The sequence below is a fragment of the Heteronotia binoei genome, chromosome 17 (assembly GCF_032191835.1).
Source record: "Heteronotia binoei isolate CCM8104 ecotype False Entrance Well chromosome 17, APGP_CSIRO_Hbin_v1, whole genome shotgun sequence".
Taxonomy (NCBI): domain Eukaryota; kingdom Metazoa; phylum Chordata; class Lepidosauria; order Squamata; family Gekkonidae; genus Heteronotia; species Heteronotia binoei.
In genome coordinates this window covers 51,400,324-51,420,133 of record NC_083239.1, presented here as the reverse complement: position 1 = coordinate 51,420,133, position 19,810 = coordinate 51,400,324, and the positions used below count along the sequence as shown (strand labels likewise).

Genomic DNA, 19,810 nt, shown 5'->3' with positions numbered 1-19,810 from the left:
TATATAACTGAATCAATTTTGGTCCCAGGTCTGATGAAGACTGGAAAGAAACAAGCACTTAACCGATTGGCTTGTCACCACACTACTTTGGGACTTGAATGTACAGGTTTTGGACATTTGGACTGGTTTTTATATATTTCTTAGTAAATTGGTCACTAGCTTGTCTTTTTTGTTGTGTTATCCATTATCGTGATCTCTCTCGGATTGTATTCAATCCCCAGGTGGGGGCAGGGGATCCCCTGATTATGAGCCCCCCCCCCCCCGCCGCTTCAGGGTCATCAGAAAGCGGGGGGAGGGGAGGGAAATGTCTAGTGGGAACTCTATCATTCCCTGTCAAGACTTATCCCATAGGAAATAATGGGAGAATTGATCCACGGGTATCTGGGGCTCTGGGCCCCCCCTGTTTCTTGAGGTAGAGGCACGAAATTTTCAGTATACCATCCTGTGCCACTCCCCCAAATACCCCCCAAGTTTCAAGGAGATTGGACCAGGAGGTCCAACTCTATGAGCTCCAAAAGGAGGTGTCCCTATCCTTCATGATTTCCTATGGAAAGAAGGCATTTTAAAAAGTGTGTGTTCCCTTTAAATGTGACGGCCAGAACTCCCTTTGGAGTTCAATGATGCTTGTCACACTCTTATTCCTAGGCTCCACCCCCAAGGTCTCCTGGCTCCACCCCCAAAGTCCCCAGATATTTCTTGAATTGGACTTGGCAACCCCTAAAGGTGCAGGACGAGCTGAGGAAAGAACATGCGGCCCGATGTGCCCACCCCCTGCTTCAGAGAGACCGAGCCGGAAAGAGGCCCGTCTTCTTTCTTGCCTCTTCCTGGCTCCCTCTGAAGCCGGAGAGGGCCAGTGCAAGGGACATTTGGGTTGGCTATGAGCAGGGAACAAGGAGAGAGCGCACCACCCCCTGCTCCTGTGGCAAGGTGGTGCTCTAGACGGCCACTAGGGTTGCCAATCCCCAGGTGGGGGCAGGGGATCCCCCGGTTTGGAGGCCCTCCCCCCGCTTCAGGGTCGTCAGAAAGCGGGGGGAGGGGAGGGAAATGTCTGCTGGGAGCTCTGTTATTCCCTATGGAGATTTATTCCCATAGAAAATAATGACAAATTGATCTGTGGGTATCTGGGGCTCTGGGGGGGTGTTTCTTGAGGTAGAGGCACCAAATTTTCAGTACAGCATCTAGTGTCTCTCCTCAAAATATCCCCCAAGTTTCAAAATGATTGGACCAGGGGGTCCAATTCTATGAGCCCCAAAAGAAGGTGCCCCTATTCTTCATTATTTCCTATGGAAGGAAGGCATTGAAAAGGTTGTGCCGTCCCTTTAAATGTGATGCCCAGAACTCCCTTGGAGTTCAATTATGCTTGTCAAAGCCTTGATCTTGGCTCCACCCCAATGTCTCCTGGCTCCACCCCCAAAGTCTCCAGATATTTCTTAAATTGGACTTGGCAACCCTAACGGCTATCTACTTTGCCGACTCCCATGTGCCGGGCCCTGCTCTTAAAAAACATCCTGTTACCAAGCAAGATAGGGATGGGAAAGTCTTGAAACTAAGAAGTGAAAAATAAAGTGGGGGGGGGGTGGGGGATGAAAAAATTATGTGAAGGAGAGACAGAATGTGAATGAGAAACATGTGGAAAAAGAGGGGAGAGAAACTAAGAGAGGGAAAGGTTGTTTTATCTTGCTGCAAACACCCATAACTGCTGCTTTGCAAGATCTGAGTTGTTGTTAAGCAAGTTTGCTTCAGTCTTGGGGAAAGGGAAGTTTAGCCCACCTGCAGTGGGAAAACTCACTTCTGTGATTTCCCTCTGTGTTTTGTTGGATAGGTAGCCGTGGTGAAGATGAAGAGGACTTCTCAGGTGTACGCCATGAAAATCCTGAACAAATGGGACATGCTAAAAAGGGGCGAGGTAGGAATGAAGTTAGAAACTCTGCAAGGTGATCCTGGCTGTTCTGGTCTCTCCTGGAGGTTGGAGGCAGCATTGTGACTAACTGGGTGCGACATGCAGTCACACTTATGGGCTTGGAGGGAAAGGCCTGGGCTTGTTTTTCCAGTCAAGCCACCAACGTTACTGCTTGAGGGCAGCACAAAGAGGATGCTGGGGAGGGGGCCATGGCTCAGCGGGAGAGCAGCTGTTTTGCATGCAGAAGGTCCCAGGTTCAATCCCTGTCATCTCCAGTTAAGGAGGAACAGAGAGTAGGTGATGGGAAAGACCTCTTTCCTGAGACCCTGGAGAGCCGCTGCCAGTCCGAGTAAATACTGACAATGATGGGCCGCTAGAAAAGAGCAAGAGTCCAGTAGCACCTTAAAAGACTAACAAAATGTGTGGGCACAGTATAAGCTTTTGTGAGTCACTGCTCACTTCTTTAGATCCAGCTAGAATTTGAGTCCATCTGTCCTTATATCTTGGACAGTGGAGTGATTACAGATGCCAAATGAAAAATAGCAGGTGTGATTGGATTAGATTTAATATCAGGGGTCGTTTTGTAGAAAAAACAGGTGGTGGAGATCATCAGAATAACTCATTAGCATATGCCACCGCCCCCCCCCCCAGCCAAAAGTGACCTGATGCAAGAAAGGAGAGCCTCGGGCGAGCGAGGCCTGCTTGGGATGGCTAGAGATCCAGTCAGGCCAAGCAGGCCTCGCTCGCCTGGGGCACCCTCCCCCTCCCAGTCAGAAGGCCCAGCAAGCCACCTGACACCCAAAATCACATAAGAAGCAGAGAAAGGGTGGTGTGAGCTTCTCCAAGGGGTTAATGAGGGCTACTGGAGGTGTGACAAAGCTCCTGACGACTGGCTGGCTGCCCGCTCTCCTAATCCAAGGATTGTTATGCAGCTGCACCTACTATTCAGTGGACAAGGTAGGTGGGGAGGAAGAGGGGGAACCCTCAGAACGGTTCAGGAGCTGTGCTCCTGTGAGCTCCTGCTGAATCTGAGGCCTGTGTAATATGCAGAACAGTGAAAGGCAGAGAGAAATCAGGGCCGGTAATGAGACAGGAAAGCTAGGTCGTGATGGACTTACATTCTAGCTGGATCTGAAGAAGTAAGTAGTGACCCATGAAAGCTCACACCCTGCCACAAAGTTTGTTAGTCTTCAGAATGATAGAGTTGGAAGGGACCTCCAGGGTCATCTAGTCCAACCCCCTGCACAAGGCAGGAAATGCACAAATCCCTCCCCCTAAATTCACAGGATCTGTATTGCTGTCAGATGGCCATCTAGCCTCTGTTTGAAACCTCCCAGGAAGGAGAGCCCACCACCTCCCGAGGAAACCTGTTCCACTGAGGAACCGCTCTAACGGTCTGGAAGTTCTTCCTAATGTTGAGCCGGAAACTCTTTTGATTTAATTTCAACCCATTGGTTCTGCTCCTACCTTCTGGGGCCACAGAAAACAATTCCACACCATCCTCTATAATGACAACCCCTCAAGTACTTGATATCTCTCCACAACAGCCTTGCCAAGGAAGCTGCTGTATTTCCACTTTCTAGTCTGTTGCTCTTTTTTCATTCTGATCATGAATAATTGCTGGGCCATGTAAAAGAGTGGGCAAATATTTCCTGCCTGGCTGAAACCTTGATGCTGCTCCCTCCAGGTTTCCTGTTTCCGGGAAGAGCGGGACGTCTTGGTGAATGGAGACAAGCAATGGATCACGCAGCTGCATTTTGCTTTCCAGGATGAGAACTACCTGGTGAGTGCTGGGCATAAGGCTTGCGCTAGAACTGCTGGGAGAAGCTGTGCTGAGGTGGCCCTAAAAATAACCGAAATACCAGTCTACCCAGTGCTCTGACAGTGGCAGCCAGAATTCCTGGGGAAGCTAGCAAGATAGGTGGTTTCGAGGATTCAAGTCTATCTTGGGTTTTTTGGCCACTGTGTGACAGAGTGTTGGACTGAGCCACTGGCCTGATACAACATGGCTTCTCTTATGTTCTTCTGTGACACAGAGTGTTGGACTGGATGAGCCATTGTCCTGATCCAACATGGCTTCTCTTATGTTCTTAAACACAGGTCCTACTTTCAGAGCTATTGTGCCCTCAGACTTGTGAGGAAATAACAAGGTGACAAAGAATGTGCAGTGATTTTTCTGCCTCATTGACTGACAACTGCAAACAATCTTCATCCCCCCCCCCCCCCCGCCAGCCTTCTACACACACATCTGAGATTAAGCAGAAGTTCCCCCAGGTTAGAAAGAAAGCTCTGCCTCATTTTAGAAACTGCACTCCAGTTAGGGCTGCCAAGTCCCCAGTCTGGGTGGGGGTTCTCCCACCCAGGAGGTTCCTAACCCGTTGACTCACATTGGGCTGGCGGGTGGACCCTCCCCCGACGTCACCGGCATGATGACGTCACCTGCAAGTGACGTCATCGTACTGTCCACTCTACGCGTTTCTAGGAAAACTCTATTGTTTTCCTGGACGCTCTAGCAATTTGGGAGGGAAAACTCTATGGTACAATATGTGCCATAGAGTTTTTCCCTCCCAAAATGCTAGAGTGTCCGGGAAAACTATATGGTTTTTCTGGAAATGCCTAGAGCAGCTGGTGCAATGATGTCACCTGCAGAATGATGTTACTTGTGGCCAGAGCCTGTGGGGGACTTGGCAACCATAACTCCAGTGATAGTCATGCCTTGTTGTGTGTCTCTGGAACCTGTTGATCAGATATTCACTGCCTCTGAACATGGAGGTTCTAATTCTGGCTTTGCTGCATCTAGTGGTTGGAAGGAAATTACACTGGTTTCTGTCTGGCATCTCTCTCTGCTGATTCAAACTTCAGGTATTTATGCAGGACATAAACTGATGTAATATAGAATTGACCGCCAGAGGGAGGAAAAATGTGCAGAATAGAAGACACAGGGATTTACAAGTGAGGGAAATGAGAATGCAGAAAAACTCAACAGCTATTGATAGGTTCATTACTTTCATAAGAAAATTAGAAGAGCCCTGCTGGATCAGACAAATGAGTGTCCATCTAGCCCAGCAGCCCATCTCACACAGTGACCAGCAAGTTCCTCTGGAGGGCCAACAACAGGGCACAGAAGCTGGGGTCTTCCCCTGATAAGAACATCAGAAGAGCCCTGCTGGATCAGACCAGTGGTCCATCTAGCCCAGCATCTTGTCTCACACAGTGGCCAACCAGTGCCTCTGGAGGGCCAACAACACGGCATGGAGGCCGAGGCCTTCCTCTGCTGTTGTCTTTTTGCTCTGGGATTCAGAGGATTATTGCCTCTGAATGTGGAGGTTCCCTTCAATCACCATAGCTAGTAGCCTTTGATAGACTAATCTTACATTAATCTATCTAATCTTCATTACAGCTATTTATTTCTATGGCCATCGATAGGGGTGGAATTCTAGAGGAGCTTCTTTGCATATTAGGCCACACACCCCCTGATGTAGCCAATCCTGCAAGAGTTTACAAGGCTCTTTTTTGTAAGCTCAGAGAGGATTGGCTACATCAGGCGGTGTGGCCAAAAATGCAAAGGAGCTTCTGCAAGAATTCCACCCCGGCCATCCCTACATCCTCTGGCAGCAAATTCCACATTTTAATCATTTTTCAAATGTCATTGTCATGGAAGGAGCAGAGGAGTATGAATTAGGGGGAGTTTGCATTGTTTGGTTTTGGGATGAACTGAAAATGCTGGAAGTTGGAGTGCCCATAGGCTTGCCAATCCCCAGGTCCCAGCGGGGGTTCTTCCAGTTTCCCAGGCTCCTTCCCGCCCCCAGTCAGCTGGCTGGCCGAGGGAAGCCCTGCCCTCAGAGGACCATGTGCCTTTCCACCTCCGGAGGCTTCAGTCTCCAATCGAAAGGCTTCCTCTTGGGATGGTGTGTCTGTGTTACTTGGAAGAAGTTGGCAACAACTGGTGAGTAGAGAGGCGAATCCCTCACTTCAGAGTCGCCAGAAACGGGGTTGTGGGGGGGAGGGAAACGTCTGCTGAGCACTTCATTATTCCCTATGTGGAGATCGATTCTCATAGGGTATAATGGGGAATTGATCTGGAGGTTTCGGGGGCTCTGGGGGGAGCTGTTTTTTGAGGTAGAGGCACCAAATTTTCAGCATGGTATCTAGTGCCTCTCCCCAAAGTGCCCCCCAAGTTTCAAAACGATTGGACCAGGGGGTCCAATTCTGTGAGCCCCAAAAGAAGGTGCCCCTATCCTTCATTATTTCCTATGGAAGGAAGACATTTAAAAAGGTGTGCTGTCCCTTTAAATGTGATGGCCAGAACTCCCTTTGGAGTTCAATTATGCTTGCCACACCCTTGCTCCTGGCTCCGCCCCCAAAGTCTCCTGGCTCCACCCCCCAAAGTCTCCTGGCTCTGCCCCCAAAGTCTCCTGGCTCCACCCCCCAAAGTCTCCTGGCTCTGCCCCCAAAGTCTCCTGGCTCCACCCCCAAAGTCCCCAGATATTTCTTGAATTAGACTTGGCAACCCTCTGGAGTGCACCTCTGAATGCCAGTGCTTTGAGACAACATCAGGAGTAGGCCTCCACCTTTATGCCCTCCAGAGGACCTAGTTGGTCTCTGTGTGAGGCAGGATGGACCACAGGCCTGATCCAGCACGACTCTTCTGATGAGGCCAACTGTCAAACAATCTGGGTGTTTCTCCAAGACGAACTGTTATGGGGGGCCCAGGAAAGTAGGTTGTTGTTCATGTCGCAAGAAAAGCTGTGGTGCGTCTGAGAGAAGTTGCCGTCTCATCACAAGTCTTACTTGCTCTGCAGTATTTGGTGATGGACTACTATGTCGGGGGTGACCTCTTGACGCTGCTGAGCAAATTTGGGGACCGCATCCCTATGGAGATGGCTCGGTTCTACTTGGCTGAGATGGTGATGGCCATAGACTCCATCCACCGCTTGGGCTACGTGCACAGGTAAGCAGACGGGGGCAGCCAGGCAGCTGTGCGCCTCTGGAAGACAGCAACCCAGGCAAACCTGAGCAGTGTCTCCCTTCAGGGCACCTGGTCAGCATGCAGAAGGTCCAAAGCTTGACCTCCGACATCTCTGGTTAAAGGATCCTGGTGGAAAGGTGTTGGGAAATACCCTTCCTCCGTTGGAGACCCCAGAAGAAGAAGAAGAATTGCAGATTTATACCCTGCCCTTCTCTCTGAATGAGAGTTTCAGAGTGGCTTACAATCTCCTTGATCTTCCTCCCCCACAGCAGACACCCTGTGAGGTGGGTGGGGCTGAGAGGGCTCTCACAGCAGCTGCCCTTTCAAGGACAACTCAGCGAGAGCTATGGCTAACACAAGGCCATTCCAGCAGCTGGAAGTGGAGGAGTGGGGAATCAAACCCGGTTCTCCAGATAAGAGTCTGCACACTTCACCACTACACCAAACTGGTTCTCCAGAGAGACAATGCCTGTCGCAGGCCATGCTAAGCTAGAGGGGCCACATTTTGTGGAAAGGGCTCAACTTCCCACAGCTTCCCAAGAACCATTTTTTGGCCCCGATCTGGATGGCCCAAGCAAGCCCAATCTCATCAGATTTCATAACTAAGCAGGGCCAACTTTGGCAAGCACTTGGATGGGAGTCCTCCTTAGAATACCAGCAGTCAAGAGGTGGGGGCAGACTTTATTCAGCCACTTCCCTGAATACCTTCCACCCACCTAGTAGGGATCAGTCACCAGAGGTCCCTCTGTCTGGGGCAGCGATGCTCTGTATTCTTGGTGCTTGGGAGGGGGGGCACAGTGGGAGGGCTTCTAGTGTCCTGGTCCCACTGATGGACCTCTTGATGGCAACTGGGGTTTTTTTTGGCCACTGTGTGACACAGAGTGTTGGACTGGATGGGCCACAGGCCTGATCCAACATGGCTTCTCTTATGTTCTTATGTGACACAGACTGTTGGACTGGATGGGACATAGGCCTGATCCAACATGGCTTCTCTTACGTTCTTATGTCCGGGGCAGTGATGCTCTGTATTCTTGGTGCTGAGTGAGGGGGGGAGTGGGAGGGCTTCTAGTGTCTTGGCCCCACTGGTGGACCTCTTGATGGCAACTGGGTTTTTTTTTTGGCCACTGTGTGACACAGAGTGTTGGACTGGATGGGCCACAGGCCTGATCCAACATGACTTCTCTTATGTTCTTATGTCCAGGGCAGTGATGTTCTGTATTCTTGGTTCTCGGGGGGGGGGGGCACAGTGGGAGGGCTTCTAGTGTCCTGGCCCTACTGATGGACCTCATGATGGCGCTTGGTGTTTTGGCCACTGTGTGACACAGAGTGTTGGACTGGATCAGCCATTGGTCTGATCTAACATGGCTTCTCTGATGTTTGTATGACTGGGGCAGTGATGCTTTGTATTCTTGGTGCTTGAGGGGGCACACTGGGAGGGTGTCTGCTTTCCTGGCCCCACTGATGGATCTCCTGATGGCAGCTGGTTTTGGGCCACTGTGTGACACAGAGTGTTGGACTGGATGGGCCATTGGCCTGATCCAACATGGCTTCTCTTATATTCTTATGTGTGTGCATACAAACACACACACACACACAAATACAAAACAATACCCCCCCCCACACAAAAATCAATTTTTTGTACAGACTAAATGAAAGGTGCAGAAACTATTGGCGAACAAAACTCTTGAAGGGGAGGGAGAACACTTAATTGAGTTCAGCACTAACAGAGAACACCCCTTGGTAATTATCTAGGACAGGGATCCCCATCCTTTCTGAGCCTCTGGGCACGTTTGGAGTTCTGTCCCAGCAGTATGGGCGCAATCGCAAAATGGCTGCTGCAGTAGGCAGAGCCACACGCGAATCTGGAGTGAAAAGTCCAGATGCAGAGGAGGAGGGGGTACTTTAATCCATACCCTGGGAAACAGGAGTGAGAGAGACAGAATAGCAACTGCATAGTCAGTCAGCTTTTCAGCTGCCAGTCAGAACCCATGCTGGACAAAAGCCCCACCATGCATAAGAGAAGCCCTGTTGGATCAGGCCAATGGCCCATCCAGCCCAACATTCTGTGTCACACAGTGGCCAAAAAACCAGGTGCCATCAGGAGGTCCACCAGTGGGGCCAGGACACTAGAAGCCCTCCCACTGTTGCCCCTCCAAGCACCCAGAATACAAAGCATCATTGCCCCAGACATAACAACATAAGAGAAGCCATGTTGGATCAGGTCTGTGGCCCATCCAGTCCAACACTCTGTGCCACACAGAGACCAAAAAACACCAGGTGCCATCAGGAGGTCCAACAGTGGGGCCAGGACACTAGAAGCCCTCCCACTGTGCCCCCTCAAGCACCAAAACTACAGAGCATCACTTGCCCCAGACAGAGAGTTCCAACAATACTCTGTGGCTAATAGCCACTGATGGACCTCTGCTCCATATGCTTATCCAATCCCCTCTTGAAGCTGGCTATGCTTGCAGCCACCACCACATCCTGTGGCAGTGAATTCCTAGCACCCTTTCTAAAAACACTTCACAGGCACCAGCAATGATGTCAGCTGGCACGATGGTTCCCACGGGCACCATGTTGGGGATACCTAGTATCAGACGTGCTCTCCTGGAATGATGCTTCCTTGACTGAGCTTCTGGTTTCTTAGTGTGTTCCAGGGCCAGCTCTGAGGCTGTGGAGAGAATCAAGCCCTGCAGCTTCCATGGCCGTAAGCCCCTTCAGATTCACTTATCACGGCTAAGCCAAAGGATCTGCTTGTTTCAAAGGCTGGTCCCCCATCTCTGGAATGCGGGGACTGCATGAAGAGAGGACCTCTGAGCATGTGCAGAGTACCATCTCCCTCTGTCTCACTCCTGCGTTCACACAAGCAGCTCCCTGACTTTGAGGACTAGAGAATTTAGGCTGTGCCTCATGTTTGGTGCAGTGGTTAAGTGCGCAGACTCTTATCTGGGAGAACCGGGTTTGATTCCCCACTCCTCCACTTGCACCTGCTGGAATGGCTTTGGGTCAGCCATAGCTCTGGCAGAGGTTCTTCTTGAAAGGGCAGACTCTTATCTGGGAGAACCGGGTTTGATTCCCCACTCCTCCACTAGCACCTGCTGGAATGGCTTTGGGTCAGCCATAGCTCTGGCAGAGGTTGTCCTTGAAAGGGCAGCTTCTGGGAGAGCTCTGTCAGCTCCACCCACCTCACAGGCTGTCTGTTGTGGGGGAAGAAGGTAAAGGAGATTGTAATAAGCTGCTCTGAGACTCTGATTCAGAGAGAAGGGCGGGGTATAAATCTGCTGTCTAATAATAATAATAATAATTATTATTAGCAATACATCACTTCTCCTTCAGCCATTCCTTCTTTCCATTCTGCTGTCCTAAACTCTGACTCCAAAAGGGGCAGAACTTGGATCCAGAATCTGGGGCTGCAAAGTTTGCATCCAAGCCCTTCTCAAGTGCTTTCTCTCTCTCTCTCTCTCTCTCCTGCCTCTCCCTGTGTCCAAAATAGCATTTTGGAGTTTACTCTTAGCCTCTGGAATTTCAGTATTAATCTTCACCCTTTTGACTCCCTGGTTGACAGAATGGATAGGATGTGGAGTTGAGGTTTCCCAAGATGGGTTTGGGGGGCGGGAATCATCATCAGAGCCTCTATAAACCAGAGGAGGTTATGAAATAGAGAGCGGGGCGGGGGGAATGAAGAGAGGAAGAGAGAATTCCTCAACATTTGCAACTTGCCTTGGTGTATTTCTTCCCGCCCCCCACTTCTGGGTCTCAGCCTGCGTGCGCATAACACGCTTTCCCGAGCCAAAACAACCATAAACGTTGTCCTAGATTCATAATCGCCTAATTCATCTCAGGCCGAGCAAGGCAGGCTGGGCTGCCCTCCAAACCACATGAGCTTGGGAATGCAGAAGGGGGATCCGGGGGGAGGGGGCTGCTGCGGAGGGAGGAAAAGACACTCGGGGAGGGAAGATGAGATGGAAGGGGTGGGGTAAGCCCGGGCCAAGAACGAGACAGTGATTGCGAACCGCTGGTTTCAAACCCTGCTCCTTCAGGGAACTGTATCCATGAAGCCTGGTCTGCCATGCATGCATGCTGCGGAGGTCATGCTTGAGGAAGTGCAGCCCCAGGGATGCTGGGCCTCAGCCTGGCCTCACAAAAAACACAAGTGTGCTCCGGGGGTCAAAAGCGCCATCAAGTAGGGTTGCCAATCCCCAGGTGAGTTGGAGAAAAAAAGCCAAACGGCAGATCCAGCAGGGCTCTTCTGATGTTCTTCTCAGGGGAAGGCCTCGGCCTCTCTGCCCTGTTGTTGGCTCTCCAGAGGAACTGGCTGGCCACTGTGTGAGACAGGAGGCTGGACTGGATGGACCCTCCCTGGTCTGACCCAGCAGGGCTCTTCTGATGTTCTTCTCATGGGTAGACCCCAGCCTCTCTGCCCTGTTGTTGGCCCTCCAGAGGAACTGGCTGGCCACTGTGTGAGACAGGAGGCTGGACTAGATGGACCCTTACTGGTCTGATCCAGCAGGGCTCTTCTGATGTTCTTCTCAGGGGAAGGCCTCAGCCTCTCTGCCCTGTTGTTGGCCCTCCAGAGGAACTGGTTGGCCACTGTTTGAGACAGGAGGCTGGACTAGATGGACTCTCCCTGGTCTGACCTAGCAGGGCTCTTCTGATGTTCTTCTCAGGGGAAGGCCTCGGCCTCTCTGCCCTGTTGTTGGCCCTCCAGAGGAACTGGTTGGCCACTGTGTGAGACAGGAGGCTGGACTAGGTGGACTCTCCCTGGTCTGAGCTAGCAGGGCTCTTCTGATGTTCTTCTCAGGGGAAGGCCTCGGTCTCTCTGCCCTGTTGTCGGCCCTCCAGAGGAACTGGCTGGCCACTGTGTGAGACAGGAGGCTGGACTAGATGGATCCTCAGTGGTCTGATCCAGCAGGGCTCTTCTGATGCTCTTCTCAGGGGAAGGCCTCAGCCTCTCTGCCCTGTTGTTGGCCCTCCAGAGGAATGGGCTGGACACTGTGTGAGACAGGAGGCTGGACTAGATGGACCCTCACTAGTCTGATCCAGCAGGGCTCTTCTGATGTTCTTCTCAGGGGAAGGCCTCGGCCTCTCTGCCCTGTTGTCGGCCCTCCAGAGGAACTGGCTGGCCACTGTGTGAGACAGGAGGCTGGACTAGATGGGCCGCTGGTCCAATCTAGCACTGGGCTCTTTTTATGCTCTTATGTTAAGTCCTGGCCAAGGCCAACCCTGCTTTGCTTCCAAGATCTGACAAAATTGAACTAGCTTATTTCAGGACGCCGCTAACTCATTCCTGTGGCTGCACATAGCAGAAGATCTGCCACGGCGTGCAGCTGACCTTTCCAGGAAACATGTCTGCCCTTATCGATCTTCTCATCAAAGAACCTCCAGTAACTTTCTGGGAAACTCTGGAAGGCAGTCTGGAAAAAACTGCAGGTCTAGAGCTTTGTCTCTTCCCCACCCCCAGAAAACAGGGAGAAACGTTTCATTCCTGACAAATGATGCAGAGTTGTTCTTAATTTGAATAACATGCCCAATCTTTTTGACACTTGGGGGATGTTTTGAGGAGAGGCACCAGATGCTATGCTGAAAATTTGGTGCCTCTACCTCAAAAAACAGCCCCCTGCCCAGAGCCTCAGATACCCGCAGATCAATTCTCCATTATACCCTATGGGAACCGGTCTCCAAAGGGGATAATGGAGTGCCCAGCACCTGGGGGTTGGCATCCCTTTTTCCTTGCATCCCTCCAGAATCACAGCTTGAGAGCCAGTTTGGTGTAGTGGTTAAGTGTGTGGACTCTTCTCTGGGAGAACCAGTTTGATTCTCCACTCCTCCCCTTGCAGCTTCTGGAATGGCCTTGGGTCAGCCATAGCTCTGTGGGAGTTGTCCTTGAAAGGGCAGCTGCTGTAAGAACTCTCTCAGCCCCATCTACCTCACAGGGGGTGGGGGAAGGTAAAGGAGATTGCGACCATTCTGAGACTCTGAGATTCAGAATAGAGGGTGAGATATAAATCCAATATCTTCTTCTTCTTCACTGGATGGTCTGATGGTCTTGTTCAGAGTTTGATCTACGCCATCCCTTTAATAGGCCACCCTGAACTCCTGGGATGTGTAAAACATACATGCCTATATATCTTAAGAAGCATTTCCAGATCAAGTCTGGAGCCCTGGTCAGATCGCACAGCGTCTCCCTGCAGAGTTTCTCACCCCACCTGAGTTATTGTGAGCTAACGCACAGTTTTTTAGCCTCCAGCTCACACATTTTTGTCTTAGCTCAGGCAAAACGGCCCCAGAACAAACTAATTTATGCAGTAACTCACAACTTTAATGCCAGCAGCTCACAAAGCAGAATTTTTGCACACAAGGCTCCACAGCTTAGAGGGAGTACTCCCTCCCCCGACCTTGGTGGGGTTCCCTTTCCTCCCACGCTCAGCTCCCTGTGCCCTACTTTCCTGCATTACTTCTGAGTGAATGATTGCAAGATCGATGAGCTTTGCTTTGCAAGGGGAGAACAAAACAGCAGGCCTCGTGTTTCTTTATTAGATTTATGAAAGCATTTATCTCCCACTTTTCTTCGTGGGTTCAGGGTGACTTCCCATAATACTTAAAAAAATATTTTCAGTTTGAAACAAAAAAGCAAATTAGCAGACCCCCCAATCTCTTCCCTCTCCAAAGACACCTGCTGTTCAAACCTCTTCAAAAGCCCTGGCAAATAGGTAGGCCTTGCAGGGCCTCCTGAAGATCTCCAGGTGGGGGACCCCTCACCTCTTCAGGTGAGCCGGAGCCATGATGGAAAAGGCCCTGCCTTTGGTTGATGCCAGGTTTGTAACTTAGAACACTCAGTGAGAGCTTTAACTATTGCATATATTGAAAACAAAGTTTTAAACCCCAGTATTTTTCACATATTAATTTGGAATTGTTTCACAGTCCATTTTACAATATGCAGTGTTCTTTGTTCATAGGACTTCCTGAAGTCCAATGTATGTGCAATTGCAGTTTCCAGACTGGTGTGGCTGCAGAAGGGTTGCCAATCTCCAGGTGGGGGCAGGGGATCCCCCGGTTTGGAAGCCCTCCCCTCACTTCAGGTCATCAGAAAGCAGGGGAAGGGTAGAGAAATGTCTGCGGGGAACTCTGTTATTTCCTATGGAGATTTATTCCCATAGGAAATAATGGAGAATTGATCCGCGGATATCTGGAGCTCTGGGGAGGCGGTTGTTTTTTGAGGTAGAGACACCAAATTTGCAGTATAGTATCCAGTGCCTCTCCCCAAAATACTCCCCAAGTTTCAAAAAGATTGGACCAGGGGGTCTAATTCTATGAGCCCCAAAAGAAGGTGCTCCTATCCGTCATTATTTCCTATGGAAGGAAGGCATTTTAAAAGGTGTGTGGTCCCTTTAAATGTGATGGCCAGAACTCCCTTTGGAGTTCAATTATGCTTGTCACACCCTTGCTCCTAGCTCCACTCCCAAAGTCTCCTGGCTCCACCCCCAAAGTCCCCAGATATTTCTTGAATTGGACTTGGCAACCCTAGGCTGGAACCAGACTGCTGCTTCCGTCCACTTTCAGAGTGAATCCTTCCTCAGGCAGCTTACCAAGGGACTGGCTTGCCACAAAATAATTTTTTTCCAGTTAACAGTATATTAAATTGCATTTTTTCTAGAGTCTTATTCAAGGTACTCCTATATCTACTCTCATATATGAGAGGGACATGCCAGTCCCTTGGTGAGCTGCCTGAGGAAGATTCACTCTGAAAGTGGACGGAAGCAACTGCCCAGCTGCAGCCACACCGGTCTGGGAACTGCAATCACACCTCCATTGGACTTCGTCCTACGAACGAAGGAAAAACATTGTATGTTCTAAAATGGACTGTAAAATAATTCCAAATTAATATGTGAGAAATACTGTGCTTTAAAACTTGGTTTTCAAAATATGCATTAGTTAAAGCTCTCACAGAGTGTTCTAAGTTACATACCTTACTAGTTATATACCCGCACCCGTGAGCTCTCTGGTTTCACATACGTTGGTTGATGCCAGGCAGGCCGCTTTAAATGATGGGATCGTTAATGGACAGCTGCCTGATGACCATAGTTGGCACACTGCCTGAGCCCTGCTCTGAGGCGGATGCCGAACCGGTGGAGGAATTGCCTCTGAGCATGTGCAGAGTGTGGCATCTTCACCCAAGAGCTGTCCTGGCTCCGGTGGAGAGCCGCTTCCGAGGCAGAAGGTTTCAGCTCCGCCACAACTTGTCTTGGCAGTTCAGCCATGCTGTTCTCCAACCTGCCTTTCCTCTCGCAACAGAGACATTAAACCGGACAACATCCTGCTGGACCGATGTGGACACATCCGGCTGGGGGACTTTGGCTCCTGTCTCAAGCTCCGCGAAGACGGAACGGTGAGACTTCTGTGGGGTCGTGGGCTTTATTTTCCTGCATGGCAACTGAACCGAACAATGGAGAGTTCTTCTGAGCACGTGCAGAGTGATATTCCTCTTCCCATTAGCAACAAAGCAGCCAAAAAAACCAGTGGCAGACACCTCTGAGTAGGACCGGAGGCATCCCTGGAGGTTCAGGCTGTAGACTTTTCCACATTCTCATTTCCCTCGCTTGTAAATTCCTGTTTCTGCTGGGTTCTTCCTCTGTTCCATAAGTGTTTTGCTCCCTCTGTGTTGAGCATATCAAGTTTTTATGCCAGACGTAAGCCAGTGTAATATTGAATCAGCCACTAGAGGGAGTAAAAGAACAGAACAGAAAGAAAAACCCAGAAGAAGCAGGAACCTAAAAGCTAGGAAATGAAAATGCGGGAAAGCCCTGTATCAGACACAGTGCTGCTGCCAAAGATGGCATCTTTGCCTCTCACCATTCTCTCTCAGGAGTGTGGTGTTTCATCACTCTAACTGACTACATGATGTTGTGATGTGGTGAATACTGGGGGTGCTACATCATTCTAAGGATCAGTGTTCCCTAGGGTTGCCAAGTCCCTCTGCTGCTTCCCTGCCCCCGAAGAGCCCCATTGGTATACACCATCCCCGGCGTGATGACGTCACTCGGGTGCGCCAGGGACACTCTACGACTCACGATAAGACTCTATGGTACCATGGAGTTTTACCGCGATTCCTAGAGCGTCACACCAGAAGCACTCTAGGATTCGCAGTAAAACTCTATGGTACTATAGAGTTTTATAGAGTTTTTAGCACGAGTCCTAGAGTGTCCCTGGTGCGCCATCCCTGGCACAATGACATCACTTCTGGGTGACATCATCATGCCGGGGACGATGTGCGCCAGTGGGGCTCTTTGGGGGTGGGGATCCGCCCCCAGTGACCTGCCCTCCAGGGCAGGGGATCTTCTGCCCCTGGTGGAAGCTTGAATGACACTCTCACTCTATGTAGAAAAAATATACACAATTGTATTCAATATGTATTCAGTCTTTTCCAAAACATATCCAAAACATATCCTCTTGTAAATATCTCAGTGGTGCAGACAAAAAAACCATCTCATGCACAACGCTCCTACTGTCCAAACAATACAAAATTAATTGAAGTCCAACGAATCAGAAGAAGAACCGGTCCATTTCGTTTTGGGAAGAACCCTTCTCCGGGGGACCGTCTTTTATATTTATGGGTTCAGTAGTGTTGTGATAGGCAAAGAGCCCCGTGGCGCAGAGTGGTAAAGCTGCAGTACTGCAGTCGGAGATCTCTGCTCATGACCTGAGTTCGATCCCGGCGGAAGCTGGGTTCAGGTAACTGGCTTGAGGTTGACTCAGCCTTCTATTCTTCTGAGGTCAGTAAAATGAGTCCCCAGCTTGCTGGGGGGAAAGTGTAGATGACTGGGGAAGGCAATGGCAAACCACCCCGTAAAAAGTCTGCCGTGAAAACATTGTGAAAGCAACATCATCCCAGAGTCGAAAACGACTGGTGCTTGCACAGGGGACTACCTTTACCTTTTTAATGTTGTAGTGCTGTATTTCATATCTTGGCCTTCCAAACTGATATTTTATATAGAATCTCTTATTAGAACGCCACTGCCCGTCTCTGTCCTGCACAACAAAAAATGCAAGCTAGTGACCAGTTTACTAAGAAATATATAGAAACCAGTCCAGTTGTCCAATCATGTACATTCAAGTCCCAAAGTAGTGTGGTGACAAGCCAATCGGTTAAGTGCTTGTTTCTTTCCAGTCTTCATCAGACCTGGGACCACTAACAAAAGAAAATATTATACCAAAATATCAGAAGGACATTCAGACACCGCCAACTCTCTTCCAGTGAAAAAATATCATACTTACGTATTGATTCAATTATATAGATTCTTTACACAATTTTTAAAAAAGGGGACGCAGAGCGTCTCCAACAGCAATTTCACATCGGCTACAGCTCAGTATGGGGCTTCTTGCACACCCTAATGGTGCAACTAACATGTTTAAAAAGGCAAACATCTCATTTACAGATGCCATTACACAAACCTCTAAAAGGTAAAGTAACACATTTCTAACGCAACATGCTAAAAGACACAAACACCACAAACTATATCCACAACTATATCCCTTTCTCCCCTGGCTGGAGCTTGGCAACCCTAATGTTCCCTCTAAGCTGAGTTAGTGTGAGCCAGTTCACAGTTTTTTTTAGCCTCTGGCTCACACAGCTTTGTCTTAGCTCAGGAAGGAGGGCCCCAGAACAAACTAATGTATGCAGTAGCCAAATCACTCACTTACAACTTTAATGCCTGTAGCTCAGAAAATAGAATCTTTTGCTCACAAGACTCTATCTTAGAGGGAGTATTGCTAAGGAGGTATAGGTGTTATCTCCTTGAATAGGATGCCCCTCTTTGTCTTACCCTGGGAACTGCCCTCTGACCTCTCCTCTCCCTTTCTCGACTCATCTCCCTTTTATTTCACATGGCCTTCCGTGGAGATGTGTGTCTCTGGAGGTTTGTCCAGCGGATACAATGCTCTCATACTTCCACACACATTATGCCGGATTAGCTGACCATTTGTGATAGGGAAAGTACTTATACTTCTTGGGAAATTTATTTCCTGCACTCAGCTTCTGTGACTGGGCAAAACTCTGCTCTATCAGCCAAAGATCCCAATATCCCCCACCTTCCAATCAAAAACATTTCATTGGCTGTCACTGGCGGAGAGTCATGGATGGATAATGCCCCATTTCACAGGACAGGTGAAACCACAGCGGAGAGAATGTGACACAGGGTTGCCATTTTGGGTTGCAGTCCCACCTCTCCTATACTCTGCTACCTAGTCCTCCAATTCACAGATAACTGGAAATTTAGATTTGTTTTCTGTGGCCCCAGAAGGTAGGACCAGAACCAGTGGGTTGAAATTAAATCAGAAGAGTTTCCAGCTCAACATTAGGAAGAACTTCCTGACCGTTAGAGCGGTTCCTCAGTGGAACAGGCTTCCTCGGGAGGTGGTAGGCTCTCCTTCCTTGGAGGTTTTTAAACAGAGGCCATGATGAGGCCAGCAATGAGGATCCTGTGAATTTAGGGGGAGGAATTTGTGAGTTTCATGCATTGTGCAGGGGGTTGGACTAGATGACTCTGGAGGTCCCTTCCAACTTTCGGATTCTATTATTTGAGTCTGAAGCCCAATACTAGTCACTGTCTCTCTGTGCACTCCTCAACAAAGCAGAGTTTGGGGTTGGTTCGTCTCAGGGCTGTTTTTGGTAGCAGGAACTCCTTTGCCTATTAGGCCACATACCATCCAGATGTAGCCAATCCTCCTGGAGCTTACAGTAGGCCCTGTACGAAGAGCCCCTGTAAGCTTTTGAAGGATTGTCTATATCAGGGGTGTGTGGCCTAATAGGCAAAGAAGTTCTTGCTACCAAGAAAAGCCTTGGTTAGATCCAGCCAGCCCAAGCAGGCCTCGCTCGCCTGGGGCTCTCTTGGGCCATTCCCCCAGTCAAAAGGCCAGCAAGCCACTGGTAGCCTAAAATCACATAAGAAGTGGAGAAAGGGTGGTGCAGGCTTCTCCTGGGATCTAAAGTGGGTACTTCCCTAACAGGAATCCTGCAGACACTATTTCTGTGTCCCTGTTCTTCTGGTCGCAGGTCTGCTCAACCGTGGCGGTGGGCACCCCGGATTACCTCTCCCCTGAGATCTTGCAGGCGGTCGAAGATGGAGCTCATTCCTACGGCACAGAGTGTGACTGGTGGTCCCTGGGGGTGTTTGCCTATGAGATGTTCTTCGGTCACACGCCCTTCTTTGCTGACTCGGTCGTGGAGACGTACGGCAAGATCATCCATTTCAAAGTACGTGGCGGGAGAGGTCTCTCTCTGCAGATGCGGTACCTTGAATAACATCGATGCTGGGCTTTTTTCTCCATTTCTGGATATCTGGTGCACTTTGTTCTGGGGGCATGTTTCTCTTTTGTGCTCAAAAGGACACATGTAACGTTTTCTTGAATGAACAATAGTCCGGCAGTCTTGTGTAGCTCCTTTGTCCAACGTGCAGGGCTGGGGAGGGGGGAATTGGTGCTTTGTTTGTTAGTTTTAAAGAGCGCTTAAAAATGTATCTATTGAAACATTCAGACCTCGGATTCAGCAGGAGCTCACAGGAGCACAGCTCCTGAACCTTTCTGATGGTTCCCCCTCTTCCTCCTCACCTACCTTGTCCATTGAATAGTAGGTGCAGCTGCATAACAATCCCTGGATTAGGAGAGCGGGCAGCCAGCCAGCCACCAGGGGCTTTGCCACACCCCCAGCAGCCCTGATTAACCCCTGGAGAAGCCCGCGCCACCCTTTCCCCACTTCTTATGTGATTTTGGGCTACCAGTGGCTTGCTGGCCTTTTGACTGGGGGAGTGGCCCAGGAGAGCCCCAGGCAAGCGAGGCCTGCTTGGGCTGGCTGGATCTCTAGCCAGCCCAAGCAGGCCTCGCTCTCCCGGGCCTCTCCTTTCTTGCGTTGAGTTGCTTTAGCTGGTGGGGGGCGGGACAGTATACTC

At 49.9% G+C, this 19,810-nt stretch overlaps 1 protein-coding gene across 2 annotated transcripts in view; it reads left to right on the top strand.

Moving 5' to 3' along the window:
- The window catches only part of DMPK (DM1 protein kinase), a 74,303-nt gene that overhangs the window by 33,180 nt on the left and 21,313 nt on the right, over nucleotides 1–19,810 (top strand). For both annotated transcript variants that reach the window (XM_060257514.1, XM_060257515.1), the window contains exons 3-7: nucleotides 1,823–1,906; nucleotides 3,588–3,683; nucleotides 6,703–6,851; nucleotides 15,162–15,255; nucleotides 18,919–19,119. In XM_060257514.1, the coding sequence (XP_060113497.1) occupies nucleotides 1,823–1,906; nucleotides 3,588–3,683; nucleotides 6,703–6,851; nucleotides 15,162–15,255; nucleotides 18,919–19,119 (624 nt within the window). The remainder of the gene's footprint in view (nucleotides 1–1,822; nucleotides 1,907–3,587; nucleotides 3,684–6,702; nucleotides 6,852–15,161; nucleotides 15,256–18,918; nucleotides 19,120–19,810) is intronic.